The sequence below is a fragment of the Aegilops tauschii genome, chromosome 7, assembly GCF_002575655.3.
Source record: "Aegilops tauschii subsp. strangulata cultivar AL8/78 chromosome 7, Aet v6.0, whole genome shotgun sequence".
In the NCBI taxonomy this organism is placed as follows: domain Eukaryota; kingdom Viridiplantae; phylum Streptophyta; class Magnoliopsida; order Poales; family Poaceae; genus Aegilops; species Aegilops tauschii.
The window spans coordinates 626849178-626872615 of NC_053041.3; the positions used below are offsets into that span (position 1 = coordinate 626849178).

Below are 23438 nucleotides of genomic sequence, written 5' to 3' on the forward strand. Positions count from 1 at the left end.
TCCCGATCTATTCTCCTCTCCGATGTTTTTAGGGTATATGGACATATATAGGCGAAAGAAGTCGGTCAGGGGAGCCGCGAGGGGCCCACGAGGGTGGGGGGCGCGCCCAGGGGGGCAGGCGCGCCTCCCTGCCTCATGGCCACCTCGTTGCTTCCCTGACGTGCACTCCAAGTCTCCTGGATTGCTTCCGTTCCAAAAATAACTCTCCCGAAGGTTTCATTCTGTTTGGACTCCGTTTGGTATTCCTTTTCTGCGAAACACTGAAACAAGGGAAAAAACAGAAACTGGCACTGGGCTCTGGGTTAATAGGTTAGTCCCAAAAATAATATAAAAAGTGTTTAATAAAGCCCATAAACATCCAAAACAGATAATATAATAGGATGGAACAATCAAAAATTATAGATACGTTGGAGACGTATCACGCACTTTAGCGAAAGCTCTACTACTAAGTCGATATAGCAGTAGCGTGGGTTGACAGACGCTACTGCTAACCTTTAGCTGTAGCGCCTTACTAGTAGCGCCGTAGCGAGCGCTACTGATGGGCATTATTCCCGCACTACTGCTAGGGTTTTCCATAGTAGTGAGTGTCTATACCATCAGCAAGATAGTACCCCTTTGTGTATTCATGCCAGTCCTGATTCATGCCCATTGATAGTGTAGTTGCAAGTAGGAGCAACACCACTAGCAAGCCTAACAAACAAACGGGACCGTTGCAACACATTGATATCATTGAGAGTGCCCGGCATACAAAAAAAGCAATGCCAAATCCATAATGATCGGATGCTACGGCCTCTAGCACAATTGTTGCATCACGAGACTTGCCACAATACATTCCCTGCCATGCCTTCGGGCAATTTTTCCAAGTCCAATGCATACAATCAATGCTTCCTAGCATTGCCAGGCCAACCTCTTCTCTCATTAGATGCCATCAATATTTTTGTGTCTTCCTTGTTGGGTGCCTGAAGATATTCAGGACCAAAGACACAGATGATCACTTTGGCAAACCTACACACTGACTCAATTATACTATCTTCACCAATGCGAAGGTACTCATCGGCATAGTCAGGCGGAATGACGTGTGCAATTACCCGCATAGCTGCCTAGATTTTTTGATATGCACTAAATCCCTTCAAGCCCGCGGCATTTATTCTTTGAGTAAAATACCAACAATTGGCCTCGCAAGCTTGAACAATTTTTACAAAGAGGGATCGGCGCATTTGGTACCTTCTCCGGAAGAGTTGCAGCGGATATGTTGGATTGTCCGTGAAGTAGTCTTGCATCAACATCTCGTTCCCGAGATGGCGATTTCGAGGAATCTAAAGACGACCGATGGTCGATCCTCGTTGCCTCTTTTTGTTCTCATCTTCGTGCTCCTTCACGGCGAGGGCCATCACCAACGTCTGCTGGCGATAGTTGACAAGCAACGTCTCAACATCCGAGTCATCCGAATCGGACGAATCCTCGAGCAGAAACTTCTCGCACGGGCTCAAATCCATCTAAATTCACAAATACGCACGCCGCGTTAACCAACTATGCATACCGCTCGGCACAAGCACAAGTACAACTACTCACCGGCGGCTCAGGGCGGTGGCTCTGTGGCGGTGGATCCCGAGGCGGCGACGACGACTAGGGGCGGCTCGTGGCGGTGGATCCCGGGCGGCGACGGCGACTAGGGGCGGCTCGGATCCGCAGATCCGGGGAGCCGGTGAAGCGGCTCGGTGGAAGAGGGTAGGGGCGCCCTCACGGCGCGATTTTGCCCGCAGATTTGGCCGGAATCCGGCGGCGGACGGGTGGAACCAATGGCGGGAGGCGACGGAAGGGGGTGGGGATAGGGCGCGGGTTGAAATGTCCCTCCCACCAACCGCTTTCCTGGGATACTGGACACCGTTGGGGCAAGGCGGAAACCTGCGTTTTCGCGGGTTGGGAATGGGATTTTACCGTGCCCCTCAAAAAATTTTACGGGTCCGACACGTTTGCGGGGTCTGGTCGGGCATCATTTTCCGCGCCGACCCGTATTTTTGCGGTTATTTTGCGGGTCGCGGCTTTATACGGGGTCTGCTAGAGATGCTCTAAACGGGGGAATTGTCCCGGTGCTTCATGCTGGTATGCGTTCTGACCCCAGGGTATGTAGTAGGGTGTGTTTCTGATCGTGTTGCATCGGATAGTTATTTAGCTTCTACTTGTTACTGTTTCATGCAATGAAATGTAATCGGGGCGGGGACCCTTTTGTTCTGTTTCATTTTGCTTTGCCGGTTTCAGTGTGCGGCTAGTTTCCCGCATGCGTGTAAACTCCAAATGTTGTTCAATTTCATTAAATGAAATATAGTCATAGCAGGGAGCTCTTTTGTTCTTAAGAAATAAAATAGGCTATAGGATTGCAGTGTACCAACGCAGCTGGTCCGGAATGTGCTTGGGCTAACGACTGATAAAGCAAGCAGCACACGTGAACAATCGCCGACGTGCGACGGTGGTTGTTGGTGCATGCACTCACCTCCCCATAGGGTGTACTTGGTGCAGACGTTGGCAAGCCAATAGCGGTAGTATCATTTGGATACCAAAGCTCCGCTACGCTGTTATCCAAATCGAAAAATAGAACATTACGCGGAGAAGCAAGCTAGAGGAACCTATAGTCGGATTTCAGTTGCATGCGAGATTCTCTGCTTGAAAGATAAGAAGTTCATCAGAGATCTGCCGGTGATAGAAAAACTCTATTAGATATCATGTCCCTGCTAGAGGATCTTGAGAACAAATGAAGACTGTCTAGCAGAGCAGTGATGGAAGACGACGATGCCAATTAAAGGGAGAGTATTTAATCCAGCATGGAACCATTATAACGTTTTCTTGATTACTAATTTGCATGTGAGAGCTGAGGAGGCAATGTTTTGGTGCCTCACAATGGGAGACAAATGGTGTGTCGTGTATGCCTTGAATGTGGAAGACAATTTCGACAAAATGGAGAGAAGATGTATTGGGCCATGCTAGGCTAGACAATGAGCGTACACATATGAGCATGCATGCAGTGACCCTAGTAAGAGTGACTTGAATGAAGGATCACGCAGCAAAAATAGCTAGGGAGAGTTTTTTTTGCTGACGTGGCATATTTGTGAGGTCAGGAGTCTGAATGTTAAGATAACTAGAGCTAGAGGGGGTCCACTATTTAGGTATATAGGATTACGGTTTCTAGTACTTGCTACGTTGGTCGATCACTTAAACTCCAAAACTATAACCCACACACGTGGTTGGTCCAGACTCTTCTCTCCCATATTTGTCGGTCACCTTTATGCTCGTAGAGAGAGAGAGAGAGAGAGAGAGAGAGAGAGAGAGAGAGGTAGAGAGAGATGAGGATGCGTAGGACCATCGGACGAGAAGAAAGAGGAAATTCCAACCTCTGAATTCTCCATTCAGGTAACATGTTAATATCCTCTCTAGAAATTTCTCAATTGTTATTTGGCAACAAGGGTTGATCATCTCGCCGGGGGAGAAATGAATGCAAATGATGCTACATTACATTGCAGCAATCGATAATCACAACTTGCTTTCATGTTAGTGCCTTTGTATGTCGCATATTATATAATTCTTTTTTATATCAAATTTGAGTTCATGGCTGAATATGGCAAATGTATATCATGGCAGATGGCCTAAATCATGCCCCCAAAGAAAAATGACATAAATCGTGGGAAGTTAATTGGAAAAGGCCCATTCTTTTTTCCAAGGGTGTTATATCTTGAAAATATCCTCTATGTATCAATAGTGTAAATAGTTTCAGACTAAAATTAGGAAAGTAACCACTGGAATGTAAAGCCTAGTGAAAATTAGGAGGTTGGAGTAAAAACTTGATGGTAGTATAACTCGTTCTGTAAAAATAAATGATGCTTATTTGTTTTGTTGTGATAAAAAGGTTGTCCTATAACATATTTATTAATCTTACCAGACTCATACGCCAGAGCTTGGGAGATCTTACAATGAAATGGCGAAAGGTTTTAAAAGAGGCATACACATTGGAGACATTGCAAACTGTATGCCGATTCATTCGGTGCCATCCTTCAGTTCTCTGTTTATTGCTTTGCCTATTAATATTGTACAAGTACTACTTCAGCTGGCTCTCTCTCCTTGTGGCCACATCACCAATCTTCCTATTCACTGGTTTATTCCTTGGGGTCGTCCTAACTTACGGTGAACCGAACAATCCGGAAAATGATCATATCTACAAAAAGATAGAGAAGGCTCCTCAAACTTGGAATATTCACAACACTGCTAAACCAATTGAGGATGTATCTATTCCAAGAATTATATCTAGTGAAGAAAGAATAGCTAACCACAACATCAATGAAAATAAATTTCGGAAGGGATCTCATAGCCGAGGCTCTTCATCCGAATCAGCATCAAGTGCATCAGATGGCTCAGAAATCGATACCCATCCAATGCTTCACGCATTTCATCAGCTTAGGTCGGCCGCCAGTTCATCGGTGTCTTCTCAAGATGGGAATTCCATTGACAGCAACACTGAGGATGAAACCGGAAATCAAGAGCGCAATGATGAAAATGAACTCGAGGAGAAAGAAAGTGTTAAAGTTGTGGCATGGACTGCTGATGATCAGAAGAGCATCTTGAAAATTGGATGTTTGGAGATTGAGAGAAACCAAAGGTTGGAGACCTTGATTGGACGCAGGGCTAGAAAATATGTAGGTAGGAACTTGAGAGAGTTTGGAAACAATGAGCCTCTCCCAACAAAGGAGGAGCTCTCAAAATTTAATGTTCAAATTCCAACTATTTTTGCACCTAGGAGAAATCCTTTCGATCTTCCCTACAACGAAGATAACTTCCCAGAGTCTGCTCCATCTGCACCAATTAAAATGATAAATGCATTTGACATTACATGCGAGCAAGAGGATGAAAGTAGCTCCACTGGAGGTGCTAACTCAAGTAATGTGGAGCCTACTTGTGTTGCGTCTCAAATAAGAAACATTACAATGCTTAGGAGGCATGAGAGCTTCACAGAAGGAGCACCATTCCTAGCTAATTTCCGGCAAGACCTACAGCCTTCTCGGTTCAAACCATACTTTGTTACAGAAAACATGTCCGACGAGGGGACTACGGTTCCAAGTCTTCAAGGAGAAGCTAGTGAAAAGAGCTCGGTTCAAGATTTGGACAATTTTTCAGTGAACGATCAAGAAATCCAAAATGTTCTATTGTCTCTCGACATCGAGACACCCTTACTAATTAGTGATTCATCAGATGATGACATGTATCTACCAGGTGGACATATAAATGATTGGGTGGAAGCTCAAAACAATGAAAATTTAAATTTATCTCATGCTACTCCATTGGAAGGTCTTAGTGTAGTGCAATACCCACAAGAAATGGAGACGACAAGCAACGATTTACATCAGATGTCTCCACATTCAAATGACCTTGACTTGATGCCATCATCAACTGAAGCTACAGAACCTTTTGCATGTAATAACAATGAACTACCAGGTGACGTCTAGAATATCACTTAGCGGTGTAGGGATTTATGTCACAAACCCTTGATTTTGTACCTGATGGTTTCCTTATTTCTAGGCAAGGAAGTTGAGACCCTTGATGACACCCAGATGGGTGACCCGGTTAACGATTCAAGTCCATCTGGAAGCGATAAGCCTACATTTATGAGTTCTCCAATTGATGCAGTTTTGCTGCATGAAGGTAATTATGGACTGAAAGGACTTGATGTAACTGTAGAGGTATCATTTTGTTAATTTTTTATTTCTAAAATCATATTTTGATACAGGCTATCCTCATACTGCTGCTACGAGCAAGGAAGAAATGGGTTTACCATCAATGATTGAGGTTCCTTCTAGTGAGATAGCCTCGCCTAGTTTGGCTTCATTGGAGGAAAGCAGACAAAACAAAACTTCAGAGATAAGGGACTCATGACATTGTTTACCATGATGGAGTTTGCGCATATTCTTTCAGCCATACCATCTAGCTAGGCAACATTAGATATTAGTTTTTGTACAATTATCAGCACGTAACATAGTGGTAAATCTTATGAGTATAGCCTATATTACTATCACTTAAGTTATAAGTTATGAATCTATCCATTTTTTGCTTAGTAGTAATGTTGACCCTTGGGATATTTGAAAGCTGCAAATATCAGACACACATACTGGCATAGATAAATTTTGATCTGTGCAATGCTCCAAGAGCTAGCATGCCAATTTTTCAGTTTTGACTTTTGATTAGTTTCACTTTTACAAGATCCAGTTAGGTTTCGTTAACCAGGGACGCGACATGATCTGCCGGTTGGGATCCGAGGAGGAGGCAGCTACGCTAGCGACGTCCAGCCGAGAAGAAACAATACCCGGGAAGGAGGCGCTCAGCACCACCAATGGGTACAATGCGCCTGTTAGTAGAGGAGATTCAACAAATCCATCACCTGGATACAAGCAATCATCCGACCATCGTCTTTTCATGAAAAGGCTCGGCACGCCGATGTAGTTTGTCCAACTAACGTATATAAGTTTATTTAGTCTTACTATTTTAGGATCACAATTATGATTTAATCAATATCTCAGTTCTAACTTTTCTGTTCCATGGCAACACACGAGCATCCAATTAGTGAAAAATAAAACGGTATGAAAGTTCTCTGGCTTCCAAAATAGAAAAGCAAAAAAAGGATGGCGCAGATTCCAAACACAAATGATTATAATCATCATAAAAAAGTCATTAGTCTAAAATTTGTCATGCATATACATGTAAAGCTGTCGGGTTACACAATGAGAAGTTGCCAAGAACATCGAGTTGTTGTGTGTGTATTGCCTACTTTGCATTGATGGAGGTAAGGGGTTGGTGTCTAAATGTAGTAATGTTTGTCGTATGAAAAATAACTTTGTTGCCACTTCATCGACAAAAAAAGGACGGAAAGTGTCAAACACCAGTAAAAAAATACCACAAAGTCTCGTGTCCAATGTCAGTGTCTACTGCATATGAGAATTTTTCATCATACATACGAAGAATGCCAGTAGAACCTAAGCTACTGACTATTTTAGAATAAAAAGTAAAATGATTACGTAAAAGTGAATGGTAGAATCTATTGCTCCCTTTGGTAGACGTCGTTGCCGCTAGAACTACAACAAAGCATGCACTTGAAATTGCCTTCGTGTGATTACATTTTCCTAGACATCTCACTAATTGTCGACGTCATTCGAGCCTCCTTTGCACTTGGTAACATCACCGGCGCTACCGCTCCCTCCGCTTTGGAGTCAACCTTGCACTCCATCTCCAGCGGCCTGTGAGGGACCCTGAGATTGTTCAAAATAGATTATTCGTCTTGATCCTGCCCCGTTAAGGTATTACGAATGAGCAAGACGACGGGTCATACGTCCTTGCAACCTAATCGCGAAGTGAGTTGTGTAGATTGGAGTAATTGTTTTCCAAAACATCAAATGCATCCCCATCTTGCTTGTGGCATTCTTCTGCTTCTTCATAAAATTCATGTACAGTTGGGTCAACGGGTAGGCGATGTCATGTTCCACGACGGGCCTTGTAGACGCCTAGAAAAATGAAACATGTTTCTCGTAAAACTGAATGCATAAAAGGAGAAAGGGAGTGGGTTTTGCCCGAAGGCCATATGTACACATGGTAACCACATACTGTTAGACACTGGAAATAGTATAAATGATAAAAAAATTGCCGGTAAAGCATCTACTAGATGAAGTTGCCAGACACACAAACAACTGGGAACAATTAAAGAGCTGCCATGGGTACATGCCACATATTGCGGACTTAATACAATTGTACCCGCATGCATGGCCCACATATTAAGGCTGAGAGTTGCCATCTATGATATAGTGAAATTGCCCACGAGGACTATGGTGCCAAGTTGGCATTTGTAAAAAATGGACGTTGTGTGAACCCATCCATTGCTCATGCTGTCATGCATATAAATGTGGGTAGCCATCTTGGATTTTAATTTTTCAGGACATAAAACTACATATGATGACGATGCCTCAAAAATATCGCCCTCACTGGCTCCCCCGGCCCATTTTGAGCTCGGCCAAGCGGGGGAGGCGACAGAGTAAAATGCCATCTTCGACTCCAGCCAATGACAGCTCAAGGTGGCGGCAAACCGCTGTTTTATCCATGAAGCGGAAGCAACTCTTTGTGGACGAGGAGGAGGAGGCGACGGTGAGTCATCCCACCGCCAACGACCATGAGGCCAGCGACTCCAAAATGAGGACCTTGACATACCCGATGACAAGTCGTTAGCTAGTTTGTAGTGTGTTCTTTGTTATATGCACGTAGATCAAAATGAATATTGGATGAGTTTTTAAAAATAAATAAAAGAGGGCATCCCCTCGGATTTCTATTAAGAGAAACCATCTTGTACAAAGCCTAATACAAACTACTACCAAAACTAAACAAGGAGAAATAAAGCAGCGAAACCAGAGGACTTCAGCGACCAGAGTGCAATACATGAAAAGTCTAAACATGCTGAGCAACACAACCCATACCTACAAGCATCTACCAAATATCATACAGCGACACAATCGAGCACATAGAAATATGGGAGCAACATTACAATCTTTTTTTCTTTTGAAAATGGCAAGATTCCTGCATTCACTAAGAAGAAAAAAGTTGCTCAGTTAATTAGGAAAAATCGAGCGAAACTAGATTGCTTAGTTAATTATGGATAACTGGGCGAAAACCATCATAACCCCTCCTGAGCGGCACACATAAGAAACCACACGCACACCACTCCAAAGAGGGCCTCGTCGAGACAGCACACAAGCGTCATTGTCATCACTCCTCCCCTAGAGGCATCCTCGCCATCCCTAAAACTCTGAGCAAACGACTCCGACTTCGCCGTTGGCGATCGTGGACTCGACCCACACCGTAGCGGACGCGTAAAGTTGCATGAAGATCTGCACCAAAGCTCAGCCACATGCGGCCAGACAGCACAACTCCGAGTCGGACAGAGGGCTTTGAAGGACAAATCCAGGCATGACTCGCGCCACAGAAGATCACTGAACGGGTCCCATGCAGCAAGTCATTGTATACCACAGGTCCCCGTCGTAGCTTCAACTCCACATTAAGAAGCAAACCGAGGCAATACCGCGGACACGCCAGAGAAGAGCCGAGTACACCAACCATTCCCACGCTGCCGACATCGCTCCCACCATCATCATTGCCACGGAAGTCTATCTGCCACAACCACTGCAAAATAACTCACTACTAGGAAAAGGGTTATAGCTAATATGGACATTAATGGCGCACCATGTGTAGGTACGCCATTAGTGTCCATATCACTAATGACGCACCACACCCACGGTGCGCCACTACTAACTTTTTTTTATTTTTCCAAAACTAGTAATGGCGCACCACACACTCTGTGCGCCACTCCTAACAATTTTTTTACTTTTTTTTAAACTAGTAATGGCGCACCAGGGTATAGTGCGCCATTACTAGTTCAAACTAGTAATGGCGCACCACAACCACGGTGCGCCACTACTAACAATTTTTTTTTTGCAAAACTAGTAATGGCCCAGCACGTAACAGGTGCGCCATTAGTAACCCTGCATTGTTAGGTGGTGCGCCATTACTAACTTTCTTTGCACCCCCCCCCCCCCCCCCCCGACCGCCTTTTCAGTTTTAGAAAAAATAAAAGAAAATGATGGAAATGTCAAAAAAATAAAAGAAAATAAGTTTCCCATGTGATATGTGGTCTAGTTGTTGGGAAAATTTACAAATATGAATTTCGATTTTATTTGCAAAATCTCTCTGGAATGTAGTAAAATGGGCATAACTTTTGCATACGAACTCGGATTAAAAAGTTTTTTATATGAAAAATCATCTACTCGAAAAGTTACATCCGAATTGAACGGGGGAACTCGTTCAAGATTTTCAGAATCCCCAAAAACCTAACAGAATACGGGGCTTTAAGATCTAGAGGGGGAAAATGGAAAAAAAATTCAAACTTACTAGTGGCGCACCATTTGCTTGGTGCGCCACTAGTAACAGAAAAAAAGTTTGGTTTCGATTTTTTTTTCAAAATATGATACGTAATATGACTGGGAAGTTTGAAATATTTTTCAAAATTTAATCACACTCATGAACATGAACAAAGTCCTAGACATCAACAGGGTTTAATAGGATTGATATGATAGATATATCAACAAGTGCCTGTTAAGTGAGGTGGTGCTGGGGTTGGATAGAACTGCGAAGTTAAGCATGCTCGGGCTGGAGTAGTGTGAGGATGGGTGACATTCCGGAAAGTTTGACCACTTAGTGCGATTTGACTTGAGATTAAGCATATTGACCTGAGATTAAGCCATACTGACCCGAGATTAAGAAAAAACAAAAAGAAATATGAAAAAAAATATATTTTCAGATAGTAATGGCGCACTATGTGGTGCGCCACTACTATCTGGTATACTAATGGCGCACGGTGCGCCATTAGTACTTGTTACTAGTGACGTGATGATAGTGGCGCACCTATAGTGCGCCATTAATGGCCAAAATAGGTGTGCCACTAACAGGCCTTTTCCTAGTAGTGATCGGTCCTGCTTCCCGATGCCGAGCTCCGAGACAAAGCCCCCAAGAGGGAAAACGACACTCCAAAGCGGCGCCATCATCCGATCATGAGATCAAGGGTTTCCCCTAGAGAGGCCGCAATGGCCGGATCCATGCGGGAGGGGTGCGACAGCAAATCAGTGATGCCTCCAGGTAGGTCAACGACGGCCACAGCTGCCGCCTACGCTAGTCAAGGCGCAAGGCCGAGGCAGGGTCTTCACCCATGCTCCCACACCACCTCGGTCGCACATCATCCCGCACCGGGGTTAGCAAGCCCACCACACGCCACCACCATCGAAGCTGCCATCGACAAAGAGGCGTTGAGACTGCCACAGCCAGCCACACTTCACGGAGCCCACTGGCGTCCAAACTCCAGCACAAGGGCCGACCACATCACCCCTACCACCACTACTAAACACGCGCATCGCAGCCAACATGACCACCCGCACCTCGCGGAGGCCACCGCCAGCCCTCCCGTCACGCAAGTCAGCATATCTGTCGAAGCTCGACTGAAGCAGGACCTCCGATTGCGGCACAAGCCATCGCGCCGTATCGAGTATCACGCCGGCAAGGCATGGAGGAGCGCCACCCGAGGCCATGGACCACCACGATCCCTGGCCGTAACCCATGCGCCCGCTAGCGACAACAGGAGCAAGCACCTTATGACAAGCCACCTCCCAGCGCCACATCCGGCCTCCGAGCAAACCACGATAGCAGCAGACACCTCTCCGCCCGGAGACCCATGGTGCCCACGCAACTCCCAACGCGCGCACCGTGCACACCTCCCTGCATGGCCACGCAGCTAGATCCACATGTAGCCCCGCACATGGCCGCGTCGCGCGCCATGGCCACCTCGCGCCGCTCGGTGTAGGAGAGCACTGGCGCCGTCCCTAGCTGCCACCCCAAGCCGCCGCCGGGCCGATGCGCCCGGCTGAGCCACACAACTCCACAAGGTCGGTTGTCCCGCGCTGCCCGAATGGGAGGGAAGAGTCCCGCCACCATGGCCGCACGCACGGGCTTTGCCCGGAGGCGTTCCATGGCGACGGTGAGGGAGGGGGGAGAGGTGGGCGTGGCGGCGGCGGTGAGCTCGGGTTGCGTCCGAGCCGCTCGCGGGAGCGACACAGGGCCGGGTTGGCCTGCCTATGTGATGAACTTTCTATATACATTACGGTCTTCAAACTGTGCCCAAGGAGAGGTAAAAGAGCCGATAAGCAATGCCATCAAAGAAACAACAAACAGGTCGAAGTAGACCAGGAAACTTTCTTCCTTGCCGAAAAGATCTTTACCTTTTCTTTGATTAGCCATCTATGCATAGGACTCCATGTCTCCCACTTAGATGATCTGTATACTTCATTTGCCACTCATTCTAGCAGCTTTGCTCCCAGGATCAACACCTCTTTACTTTTGACCTTTATCTGCAAAATGGAACTGATCTCTTCGGCAAATGATCCAAAAGCAAATGAACTTTATAATAATTATTGGATCATTATACAAAATGTTGGATAAGTACACCTACACCAAGTATTATGAAGGGTGTAAGTCTCAGTCAAGTGACATAACATGTAATAGAGAAAAAAACTATTTTTTTACACGAATATTAATGTAAGATCTCACGGATATAGTATCGACTGAAACTTATCGAGACTGATTATGACAATGAGGATTTGGCGTCAGGACGCGAGAAAACAGGATGCAAGATCACAAGAGAGTACAAAGGTCTTCGCAACGCTAGACATGGCCGTAGAAAAACCGTTTGACTCGACCGTTTACTGTACACTACGTGCTCCACTATTTGCCAGGTCAGTCGGAGGTCATCACGCGTGCACACGCAAATGCAAAGTCTATCATACGTGTGCGGTCCACTGGCGCCGTTCGTCGTCAACATGAGCACCCTGCTCTGGTCAAACCGCACGCGCTCTACTTATATTCTCCCGACGCCACCAGCTCCATCCCCATCACCTGCCTCCACCAACCATGGCCGCGTACTGCTCTCTGCTGCTGGCCTTGCTCCTCGCGCTCTCCTCCTCCTCGTCGGCGTCGGCGGCAACCCCGTATGGCTTCGAGTTCCCGCAGTTCAACGCCGCCGTCGCCGACGCCGGTTGCGACGGCAAGCTGGTCGCCGAGGAGGAGGCGCTCGCGCGCCGGGTCCCGCCGCTCAAGCTCCACATGACCCACCGGTCCGCCGCCGCGGGCGCGACGGGGACGGGCTCCTTCTTCCTGGAGTCGTCCGAGAAAGACGCCGTCCGCATCGATACGATGCACCGGAGGGTCGCCCTGTCCGGCTCCGGCGCGGGGCAGAGGGGTTCGGCGCCGAGGAGGGCGCTGTCGGAGCGGGTCGTGGCCACGGTGGAGTCCGGCGTGGCGGTCGGCTCCGGGGAGTACCTTGTGGACGTGTACGTGGGCACGCCGCCGCGCCGGTTCCGCATGATCATGGACACAGGCAGCGACCTCAACTGGCTGCAGTGCGCGCCCTGCCTCGACTGCTTCGAGCAGAGCGGGCCCATCTTCGACCCGGCGGCGTCCACCTCCTACCGCAACGTCACCTGCGGGGACAGCCGCTGCGGCCTCGTCTCGCCGCCGGAGACAGCGTCGCCCAGGGAGTGCCGCCGCCCGCGGAGCGACCCCTGCCCCTACTACTACTGGTACGGCGACCAGTCGAACACCACCGGCGACCTCGCGCTCGAGGCCTTCACCGTCAACCTCACAGCCACCGGGACCCGGCGCGTGGACGGCGTGGCGTTCGGGTGCGGCCACCGGAACCGCGGCCTCTTCCACGGCGCGGCGGGGCTGCTGGGGCTCGGCCGCGGCCCGCTCTCGTTCGCGTCGCAGCTGCGCGGCGTCTACGGCGGCCACGCCTTCTCCTACTGCCTCGTGGAGCATGGCAGCGCGGCCGGGAGCAAGGTCATCTTCGGCCACGACGACGCGCTGCTCGCGCACCCGCAGCTCAACTACACGGCCTTCGCGCCGGCCACGGACACGGACACCTTCTACTACCTCCAGCTCAAGTCCATCCTCGTGGGCGGGGAGGCGGTCAACATCTCCTCCGACACCCTTGCCGCCGGCGGCACCATCATCGACTCCGGCACGACGCTGAGCTACTTCCCGGAGCCGGCGTACCGGGCGATCCGGCAGGCGTTCATCGACCGCATGAGCCCGTCCTACCCGCTCATCGCCGGGTTCCCGGTGCTGAGCCCGTGCTACAACGTGTCCGGAGCCGGAAAGATCGAGGTGCCGGAGCTGTCGCTGGTGTTCGCGGACGGCGCGGCGTGGGAGTTCCCGGCGGAGAACTACTTCATCCGGCTGGAGCCGGAGGGGGTGATGTGCCTGGCCGTCCTGGGCACGCCGCGCTCCGGCATGTCCATCATCGGCAACTACCAGCAGCAGAACTTCCACGTTCTCTACGACCTGGAGCGCAACCGGCTCGGCTTCGCGCCGCGCCGGTGCGCCGAGGTCTAGGCCGGCCGGCCGCCGTCCATCGTCCATTATTCCATTTTGACTGATTGGTTCGATTGATTGGTCGGTCGGTTGTGCTCCACGTACGTAGGTAGGCAAAAAGTGGCCGTGCTAACTGTATTGGAAGAACGAACGAACAAAGTGGGTTGGGTGTAGAAATTTTGGCACCGGGTTTTCGTACCTTACGAAGCCACGTACGTAGGTGGCTGCTAACACTTTGGTTATTTATTTTTTGCGAGACTTTGGGGCTTGTGTTCATATGTACGACTCCAGATGGAATGCTCTGTTTGGTGCTCATTTTCGTCTTAAATGATCATGAAATGGACAGAGATGTAAATAATGTTGTTGAAATTGCACATCATGTGTTACAGAAATGTCTTTTGAGTCGTCCTCATCATGAGGATGACAGGTCGGCATTCCACGTTCAAAGCAAGGGAACGCGTTTGCGTGCTTGCTGCTGCTTATCCAACAGATGCGTTATATAAGCGCAGCGCCGAAAAATTAGTGTTTTTTTTACGCGCGCTACCGCTCCGGGCGCTCCAGCAGAGGCGCAAACCGCGCGCGGGCCGAGACGCCATCACGCGCCGTTTATTTGCTGCGGCCGTTCCCACGCGCTGGACACTCGAGCGCCCGCTCGCAACTCCACCTACCCCATCCAGCCGCTGCCGCCGCCGCCGCCCGCGCCACCTCTTTTCATCCGGCGACCGTTCCGGCGCTTCCCCGGCCTATCCCCGCGCCGCCGCTGCTTCCTCCGTCTCCCTCTAGTCACCGCCGCCCCTCGCGCGCGGCAGTCCTCCGACGAACAGCGCCGGCAAGGTGTTCGACAAAACGCCCGCAAGGTATGTATTGCTTCAACTTCACATTTTTTACATGAATTTGATGCATGTTGTTTGTAGTTTTTATAGCCTAGTTTGAACATTGTAGATGAGTTCGTCATATGATTCTTCCGAAGAAGAATTTGATATGGAAGAGGAGGAGGATCTTGCAATGATCCTAGCTATGCACATCAATAAAAAACCGAAGCACGGTGGTTCGGTTATGGGTCGGTCGAAAATTTGGAGGGATAGAATCGATGCCCACAACAGATTGATCAGGCACTATTTTGTGGATCCTCCCGTCTACCCTGAGTCGTACTTCCGGCGCCGGTTTAGGATGAGCACCGAGTTGTTCAGACGCATTGCAGAGAAACTAGCGAGTCATGACCGGTTTTTTCAGCAAAGGAGGAATGCCGCCGGAGAGCTCGGGCATAGCACCTTTCAGAAGGTGACAGCCGCTTTGCGTATGTTGGCATACGGTATCCCCGCTGATCTAGTTGATAATCACTTGGCCTTGAAACGATGGCCGATCAGGAGACTTGGATTTGGCATGCTTTTTTGGAATGCCTGGATCTTTGAATGACATCAACGTTGTCAACCGGTCACCACTAATGAATAAAGTTGCAAATGGTGAACTGCCACCGGTGTAGTTTGTAGGAAATGGCCGTACATACAACTATGGGTACTATCTTGTGGATGGCATCTACCCAAAGTGGCAAACATTTGTGAAGCCCTTGAAAAAACTGGAAGATAAGAAAAATCTTAATTTCCACAATGCTCGGGCGGCGGCGGCTAGAAAAGATGTGGAGAGAGCTTTTGGGAATTTGCAAGCCCAATTTGCTATTTTGAGAGGACCGGCTAGATTTTCGGATCAAAAGATGCTTTGGTACATCATGCACGCTTGTGTGATTATGCACAACATGATCATCGAGAATGAGCGTGGCCAAGATGTAGACTACTCTCACTATGAGCTCTTGGGACATCCCGTGCGAGTGCGGCGGAGGGCTGCCAGGGTGGCCTGTTTTGTTGCCTCCTATCATGCCATTCGACGTGCAAAAAGCATGATGATCTTCAGAAGGATCTCATCAAGGAATGGTGGGCATGGAATGGCCAACAAAGCGCATCATGATTTGTGCGTTTGATGTTGTATTGTTGAACTATTTCTTGTATTGAAAGATAAACTATTTGTTTGAATTGTAATAACGAAATCGAACTATTTATTGTTGATTTATTTTGTTTGTGTTTTATCTTCTTGGTTGTGTTTGGAGTGATTTCGGCGATTGATGTCTATTTGCCAAGAGTAATGCTAGACGCATGGACAAGTAGTTATGGATCAATAGAATGTAATTAGACGGTATTTTTTGATTGGAGATTAGGTGGCAGGCAGGCCCACCCCATGAAATTCAGGGAGGAGACTAATTAGCGTTGAGGATCCGTGCGATGCTCGTAATCATCTGTCCGTCTAAGACTATTGATTTGCCGACGCTCACTATTTCCACGGCCCTAAGTGCATGCCAGTACACACACACGCTCATACTTATATTCACTCTAGGGACGCATGCACGCATAGACTACTTTTATGAGCACTTTCGAGAGACTGAGTAGCACATAATCTTGAGATTGATGAAATCACCACCGACATTATCATAGTTGACAAGAACATCTTCTTTCACTGAACGAACATCACTGAAAGCATGAAATAAATGCTGAAAAATGCGAACACAAATGTCAAGTCTTGCAATTGAATTTTAATGAGCTAGTTGCACCACAAAGAACCTAACCATTTGAATAGTCTCGGTTCGCCCGGTCCTTTTGACCGCACTACATACTGTACTAGATTGGAGTGGAAGAAAATTGGATTCTCCACAGCTGAAGCATGCGGAAACCACATCCCAAACCAAGCAACAAAAACAGCGGGCGGCAGCAGCAGCACATTCCAAGTGGGTGGTGGCGGCAGCGCAACTTGGTTGGCGCCGTCCGCTTGTGTGTACCTTTTACCCTCCAGGGATCACACTGGAAGCAACCGTCCGGCCGGGAGGATTGTGGACGGCGATGTACCTTGTCCGGTATAAATTGGAGCTTCCATGCCAATGCTTCTCCACATGCACCAGCTAGCTTAGCGCGTCGATCTAGTAGTACAGAGGGAGTGATCAGTACGTAGGAGATGGACATGGAGATCCCGGTGATCGACCTCCAGGGGCTCACCGGCGACGCCTCCCAGCGGTCGCAAACCATGGCGCGGCTCCACGAAGCCTGCAAGGACTGGGGCTTCTTCTGGGTACGTAAGCGGCCACACATGCTCATCACGGCCGGCCGCAAGTTAATTAATTAACAGTCGCGTACTACGGCGCAGGTGGACAGCCACGGCGTCGACGCCGCGCTGATGGAGGAGGTGAAGCGCTTCGTGTACGCCCACTACGACGAGCATCTCAAGGATAGATTCTACGCTTCCGACCTCGCCAAGGACCTGCAGCTGCCGGCGGAGGAATCCAAAACCGTCTCCGGTGAGGTAGACTGGGAGACCGCCTACTTCATCCGGCACCGTCCCGCCAACAACGTCGCCGACTTCCCGGAGATCCCGCCGGCCACACGGTCACTGTTCTTCCCACCTCATGCACATTCTCACACTTGCTTCCTGGCTCACCTTCCTGTCATGCCATGCTCAGGGAGATGCTCGACGCGTACATCGGCCAGATGGTGTCGCTCGCGGAGCTGCTCGCCGAGTGCATGAGCCTGAACCTCGGCCTGGACGGCGGCCTCGTCAGGGACACCTTCACGCCGCCGTTCGTCGGGACCAAGGTCGCCATGTACCCGGCCTGCCCGCGGCCGGACCTCGTGTGGGGCCTCCGCGCCCACACCGACGCCGGCGGCATCATCCTGCTCCTGCAGGACGACGTCGTCGGCGGGCTGGAGTTCTTCCGGGGCGACCGGGAGTGGGTTCCCGTCGGCCCCACCAAGGGCAGCAGGATCTTCGTCAACATCGGGGACCAGCTGGAGGTGATGAGCGGCGGCGCCTACAGGAGCGTGCTGCACCGCGTCGCCGCCGTCGCCGAGGGCCGGCGGCTGTCCGTGGCGACGTTCTACAACCCCGGAGCTGACGCCGTTGTGGCGCCGGCGGCCACGGCGAGGCAGCCGGCGGCGCAGCTGTACCCCGGGCCGTACAGGTTCGGCGACTACCTGGACTACTACCAGGGCACCAAGTTTGCCGACAAGGCGGCGAGGTTTCAGGCCGTCAAGGAACTGTTCGGTTCACGGATTCCGCACGATTGACTAGCTGTGCTCGTTGGGTTTCATTGGAGTAGTACTATCTGTAAAATTTTCTGTGTTGCTATTGGAGTATTACCTAGTTTGACCAACTTTGTAGGAAAAAAATATCAACATCTATAATAATAAAGTTATATGGTATGAAAGTTAATTTTATGGTGCATCTAACAATATTGATTTCATATTGTGAATCTCGATATATTTTACTATAACCTTAGTCAAAGTTAATAAAGTTTGATTTTGACCAAATCTTATATGCAAACTAAAAAGAAACGGAGGGAGTATATCTTTAGTAGGTCAATATAAATGAATTATGTTTTAGTTGCTAATACAACCTCGGTCCCAAATTACTTGTCTTAGATTTGTTTAGATAAGGACGTATCTAACACTAAAACATGTCTAAGGTACATACTATATAGAAAAATTTAAGACAAGTAATTTAGGATGAAGGGAGTACAACATTAACTAGTGTCGCACCAATGCAACATAAACTAAAAGAAATGAACATAAACAAAAGAATAAATACAAATACAAAATATGGAGTGCATGCATGTTTGTTGCTTCTCTTCACCATTTACCCATTATAGATTTAGGAGGATGAAAGGACCCAAAATTTTGGCATCGCATGCATTCTATTTCCAGGGCATGACATGCATATATGGGTTACATGTACATGCAATTCACAGCTAAACTTTGCTTGCTAAATGGATAGGAAACATGCATGCGACACTCACTAAACAAAAAATAAAACCAAAGCTAATAAAAAACTCAAAGCAAAACATAATTTGTTCTAAGAAAGAATTAATGAATTAAGGGCATTAGTGCTACCTTAAATAAGAAAGAAAATATACAAAATTAAACAAACAATCATACAAAATTACACACAAGTGGCATAGAAATCGCATTGTTTCATAATATGCAAAATAAACATATAGTAGTGGATTTTTAGACAACGGTATGAATTACACCCACATTGCATAAAAACTTATATATATATATATATATATATATATATATATATATATATATATATATATATATATATATATATATATATATATATATATCCATGTTATGAGGGCTATTATTTGATAGGAACCTAATTTTTCTGGGTGTTCTGTCAAATCTTCTCCACCACTCTTCACCACCCGATCAAAGATCCAAAGGCCAAGCCACCTTGTACTTTCTCTGCCCTTCTTCTCCCCCCCCCCCCCATACTAAAACAAAAAAACATAAAAACAAAAAAAACAAAAAACAAAGTTTTCTAGGGAAGAATGAATTAGTGGCATTGGTATTACCCTTTTAGAATAAAGAAAATAAAAAACTAAAACAAACAATTACAAAATTTGCACAAAAGATAGATAAAAGATGCACTATTTTATAATATGCAGAAATAATCATTTAATAGTGGAATGTTTGAGAAAAAAAGTTTCCTAAGTACAAATGAATTAGTGGCATTGGTATTACCATTAAAATAAAATAAAAGAAATAATAAAAATAGTGAAGTTGTCTAGGAATTAGTGGCATTGATATTGCCCTTTAAGAAGGAAGACAATGAAATAAAAAATAAACAATAACCGAAAAATAAAATTTCAAAAAAAGAATGAATTAGTGGCATTGGTGTTACCATTTAGGAGGAAATAAATTATTAAAAATCAGATGGTGATTTTTTTGCACATAATATACAGAAAAATTGCACATTTTTATAATATGCAAGAATTTTGGCCCAAGTGCTTTTTTGCTTGCCTGGCTGGTCCTAAGTCACGGTACTTTTGTTATAGAGTTATTTTCCATGGTCCAAAATAATTAGAGATAGATATTGGGGCCATGTGTAGCTACAATCATGGGTAGCAAATTATTTCTGTTTCACAAAAAGGGATTTTGTCAGAAGGAATGAACTAGTGGCATTGGTAGTACCATTAAAAGAAAGGAAACTAAAATAATAATAGAAAAAATAAAATAAAATTTTATATGGAAAAATGAATTATTGGTATTGTTATTACCCTTTAAAAAGAAAGAAATTAAATAAAATTAAAACAAAATCAAAATAGTGATGAGGAAGAATGAAGTGGTGCCATTTGTATTAACCTTTAAGAAGAAAGAAAATGTAAAAAAAAAGGTTTGACAAAAATTGCACACGATATACACAAAATTGCACTTTTTAAAAATATGTAAGGATACACACATAATAGTGAATTTTTCTCAAAAAAGGTTACTAAACATGAATGAATTAGTGACATTGATATTAGTTACCCTTAAATAAGAAAGAAATGAAATATAACTGAATCAAAATCAAAATATTGAAGTTTTGTATGGAACAATGAATTAGTGTTATTGATATTAATCTTTACAAATAAAGATAATGAAAAAAGTAAAAAAAACTAGCACACAACTTGGCACTAAAATTACACTTTTGTAGTATGCAAACAACAATCAAATAATAGTGTAGTTTTCGTACAGATTACATAGTATTTATGTGTGTACATTTAGACTCACCCAACGTCCCAGAAATACGTACAAAAGAAAACAAATAATAAAAGAAGAACGCATAAAAGCCAAAAAACAGAAGCAATAACAAAGAGAAAGAGGGATGGACTGGGCAATACAGGTAATGGGCTTCAGCCTAGTAGCCAATTGACTGTCCCAAATATGTGGTCAGTCAAAATAAAAACAGCACAAACCAGCTCAGAGAATAGTCTAGAAAAAATGCAACACGCATCTCAGAGCAAGAATCAATGACTAAGAAATTGACTGACCCAAATTCAAAATTCAGGTGACTTACATATAGCTAAAGTGGAAACAAGCGTCAGCACATCTCATCCATCTGACATCGGGTATGTCGTATCACATATGCCTAATCATAATTCGGACTTCCATTCCCATAGTTCATACCATTGTTTTTGAACGAAAGGGCTCACATTTAGTGAGAGCAAAACGGCGTCATGTGCATACGAAACTTATATAACCTTTAACGGTAAGCAACATTATTTGAGGCGTAATGGTAAATCCTATAACCGGGTAGTCACCAAAATTTCCAACTGATAAACCCTTGGTGGACATGCAGTCATGCCTTTTTGTCATTCAAGGTGTGTGCAACCCTGGTAGACATGCTTTGGTTCTTGTGTAGTAGGTACGAATCAAGCCACGATGGACAATATTAAATCCGTGCACCCTTCTGATGGAGGCATGCATAAAAATAAACCATATGTAACCGTGGGCCAGCGAAAATCAACCTTTGTTTAGATGGTTAGGAGCCTACAAGTATCAATAGCTTATGGGAATTGAACCTTAGGTTTGACACATTGGTGAAGAGAAATATTCATTTAGTGGGAGGAAATATTCCCGTTGATAGTGAGGCGTCTATAGTAACATCGCCAATCTCAAGACTTGCCGATTCTCTTTTGAAGGTTAACCATATTTTTCATCTAGAGTACAGGTAGAAGATATCGAGCAAGTCAGATGTTTATCGAAATTCCATGGAAAAAGCTACCACGGCTTTTTATAGGCATCCCTACAAAAATGCTTTGTATAAAGCAAGCAGGATCTAGTCGGTGGTAATTTTATGGATGTCGTCGACATTGGCATTGCTCCTGAGTTAGTCAAAGAGATCGCAGGAAGTGAATGTTATCATAAGCTCTGCAACAAATAGCACTTTAAGGATAAAACGTATGTGCATGTGTTTATAGGATAAGTATATACATGTCTGCGAGCATATCGCGATGGACCGTTCCGCACTTACGTGCGGTCGGGTCGGCGAGTGCGTAGGCGTGGGGGCTCGGTTCGGTGTGTGGCCAAGCGAACCGCCGCTATAGAATGAAGTGTTAATTCTTTTCTTTTTTTTCTGAACGCGGTACAAACGCAAGCGTTCATATACACGGGCATATATTCGCACACGCACACCCTATCCCCATGAGCACCTTCAAGAGACTAAGCCGGCATATCATCTTGATATTTTACGAAGTCACCATAGGCGCCTCGTAATCAACGGAAACGTCTCCTCCCCACTGAACGTGCATCGCTGAAATTCTGAAATAAATTCAAAATAAATGCAAGCAGGACTTAACCCTAGTGGGCTAGGGATACCCTTGTCCACCTAACCATCCAACCACATGTTGATTCATAATTTTCTTTCATTTTATGCTGTACGGATCACTGACGTCTCTTCTCCTGCCAAGACTGACTGACTGACTGATTGTTGTTGTTGTTGTTGTTTTTTTTGACACAGAGAGAAGACTGACTGATTGTCGTGTTCCCTATTTTTCCTCTTCTCGTACCGCCCAGCTACCTGCGTGGTTTCCCTTGCCGGTGCCGCGCCTCATTCGTCAGGCCGGCGAGCGGAGCGGCGGTTGTTGTTCCACGCCGGCACGGCGGGCGCGGGCCACCCCGTCCTGCGAGCTGAGAGGGCTACAACTGTGGCTGTGAGTCTGTGACCACCGCACCGCCCGTTCCCTTGACCGCAAGTAATACGGCCGGCCCCGCGCACGCACGCACGTAGACACGCGGCGCCGCGCTCTCGTCGGCCGCTGGTACGTTGCGGTAATCAAGTCTGGTTCGGCACACACCGTCGGAGGAAAGAGACGTGTGCACACGCCACGCCAGCTCCTGACGACCAACGAAAGGAAGAATTCGATGTCACGCTCACACATCACAAGGAGCACCAAGTACTAGAACGACCAAGGAAAGCTGAATGAGATCCATACATGATGCCCAAGGGTCAACAAGGGCGTGTTTGGTTGCCGTTTGCTACAGTGTTTGCATCGCATACACTTCTCAACCCAGCCTGGTTGAGCAAAAACAGGCCCTAATACACCATCTGCTAGTTGTTTGGTTACCTGTATCTAATGTCCCTGCATTAGGTAATACGCAAGTGCATTTTGTTTGGTTGCCTGCATTGACCCGAGCGGCACATGAACACGGCGTTTGGTTGCATACGGCGTACATGTTGTGCTTACCTTGTACCCTAGTTGGTGAGCTTACCCACACCTAGCACACCAATGCCACAGCCAACAATGGCAATGAACTGGGCGAAGATGATGAAGTTCTTCAGCTTCAGCCCAAACTGACGATCCACCTTGACACCTCCAACCTTGCCACTGTCAACACTGCTGTCGTGCTTTCGCACTCACTCGGAGTAAGCTTGTTCTGCTGCCTGCCTAGTCTTGAACCCTCTATGGGTGCTGTTGCTATACGATGCCACTTGTGCACTGGCTTCTTCCCATGAACTATAAACCCCTGGGACTTTACCGATGAACACGACATACCACTTGCCCTAGCAATGCACAAGAGCAAGAGTTGAAGCAGCAAATCAATGGAGCACACAAGTAGAGCAAAGTAGCACACAAACAACAATGG

The 23438-nt window shown here is 46.8% G+C and overlaps 3 protein-coding genes across 3 annotated transcripts; all 3 read left to right on the top strand.

Annotated features, from left to right (window-relative positions):
• The first annotated feature begins 3942 nt into the window (after positions 1-3942).
• LOC109746080 (uncharacterized) lies at positions 3943-6338 on the top strand. Its single transcript, XM_020305193.2, has 3 exons — positions 3943-5478; positions 5572-5685; positions 5771-6338. Exons 1-3 carry the CDS (start codon positions 3963-3965, stop codon positions 5914-5916), a joined length of 1776 nt encoding a protein of 591 aa, XP_020160782.1. The 5' UTR covers positions 3943-3962; the 3' UTR covers positions 5917-6338.
• Positions 6339-12467: 6129 nt separating this feature from the next.
• LOC109746103 (aspartic proteinase nepenthesin-2) lies at positions 12468-14381 on the top strand. The gene has a single exon (XM_020305219.4). The coding sequence runs from the start codon at positions 12529-12531 to the stop codon at positions 14008-14010; it is 1482 nt and encodes a 493-aa protein (XP_020160808.3). The 5' UTR covers positions 12468-12528; the 3' UTR covers positions 14011-14381.
• A 2383-nt stretch (positions 14382-16764) lies between these two features.
• Positions 16765-18242, top strand: LOC109746094 (1-aminocyclopropane-1-carboxylate oxidase 1). Its single transcript, XM_020305209.4, has 3 exons — positions 16765-17100; positions 17176-17414; positions 17489-18242. The coding sequence occupies exons 1-3, from the start codon at positions 16987-16989 to the stop codon at positions 18090-18092; spliced, it is 957 nt and encodes a 318-aa protein (XP_020160798.1). The 5' UTR covers positions 16765-16986; the 3' UTR covers positions 18093-18242.
• Positions 18243-23438: the final 5196 nt, after the last annotated feature.

Bases quoted from the DNA above. Each gene is read 5' to 3' on its own strand.
- LOC109746080 (XM_020305193.2), top strand. From the start codon at position 3,963: ATGAAATGGCGAAAGGTTTTAAAAGAGGCATACACATTGGAGACATTG. The intron at 5,479-5,571 runs GTGACGTCTAGA...TAGGCAAGGAAG, and splicing joins TAATAACAATGAACTACCAG to TTGAGACCCTTGATGACACC. The intron at 5,686-5,770 runs GTAATTATGGAC...ATTTTGATACAG, and splicing joins TGCAGTTTTGCTGCATGAAG to GCTATCCTCATACTGCTGCT.
- LOC109746103 (XM_020305219.4), top strand. From the start codon at position 12,529: ATGGCCGCGTACTGCTCTCTGCTGCTGGCCTTGCTCCTCGCGCTCTCC.
- LOC109746094 (XM_020305209.4), top strand. From the start codon at position 16,987: ATGGACATGGAGATCCCGGTGATCGACCTCCAGGGGCTCACCGGCGAC. The intron at 17,101-17,175 runs GTACGTAAGCGG...ACTACGGCGCAG, and splicing joins AGGACTGGGGCTTCTTCTGG to GTGGACAGCCACGGCGTCGA. The intron at 17,415-17,488 runs GTCACTGTTCTT...TGCCATGCTCAG, and splicing joins GAGATCCCGCCGGCCACACG to GGAGATGCTCGACGCGTACA.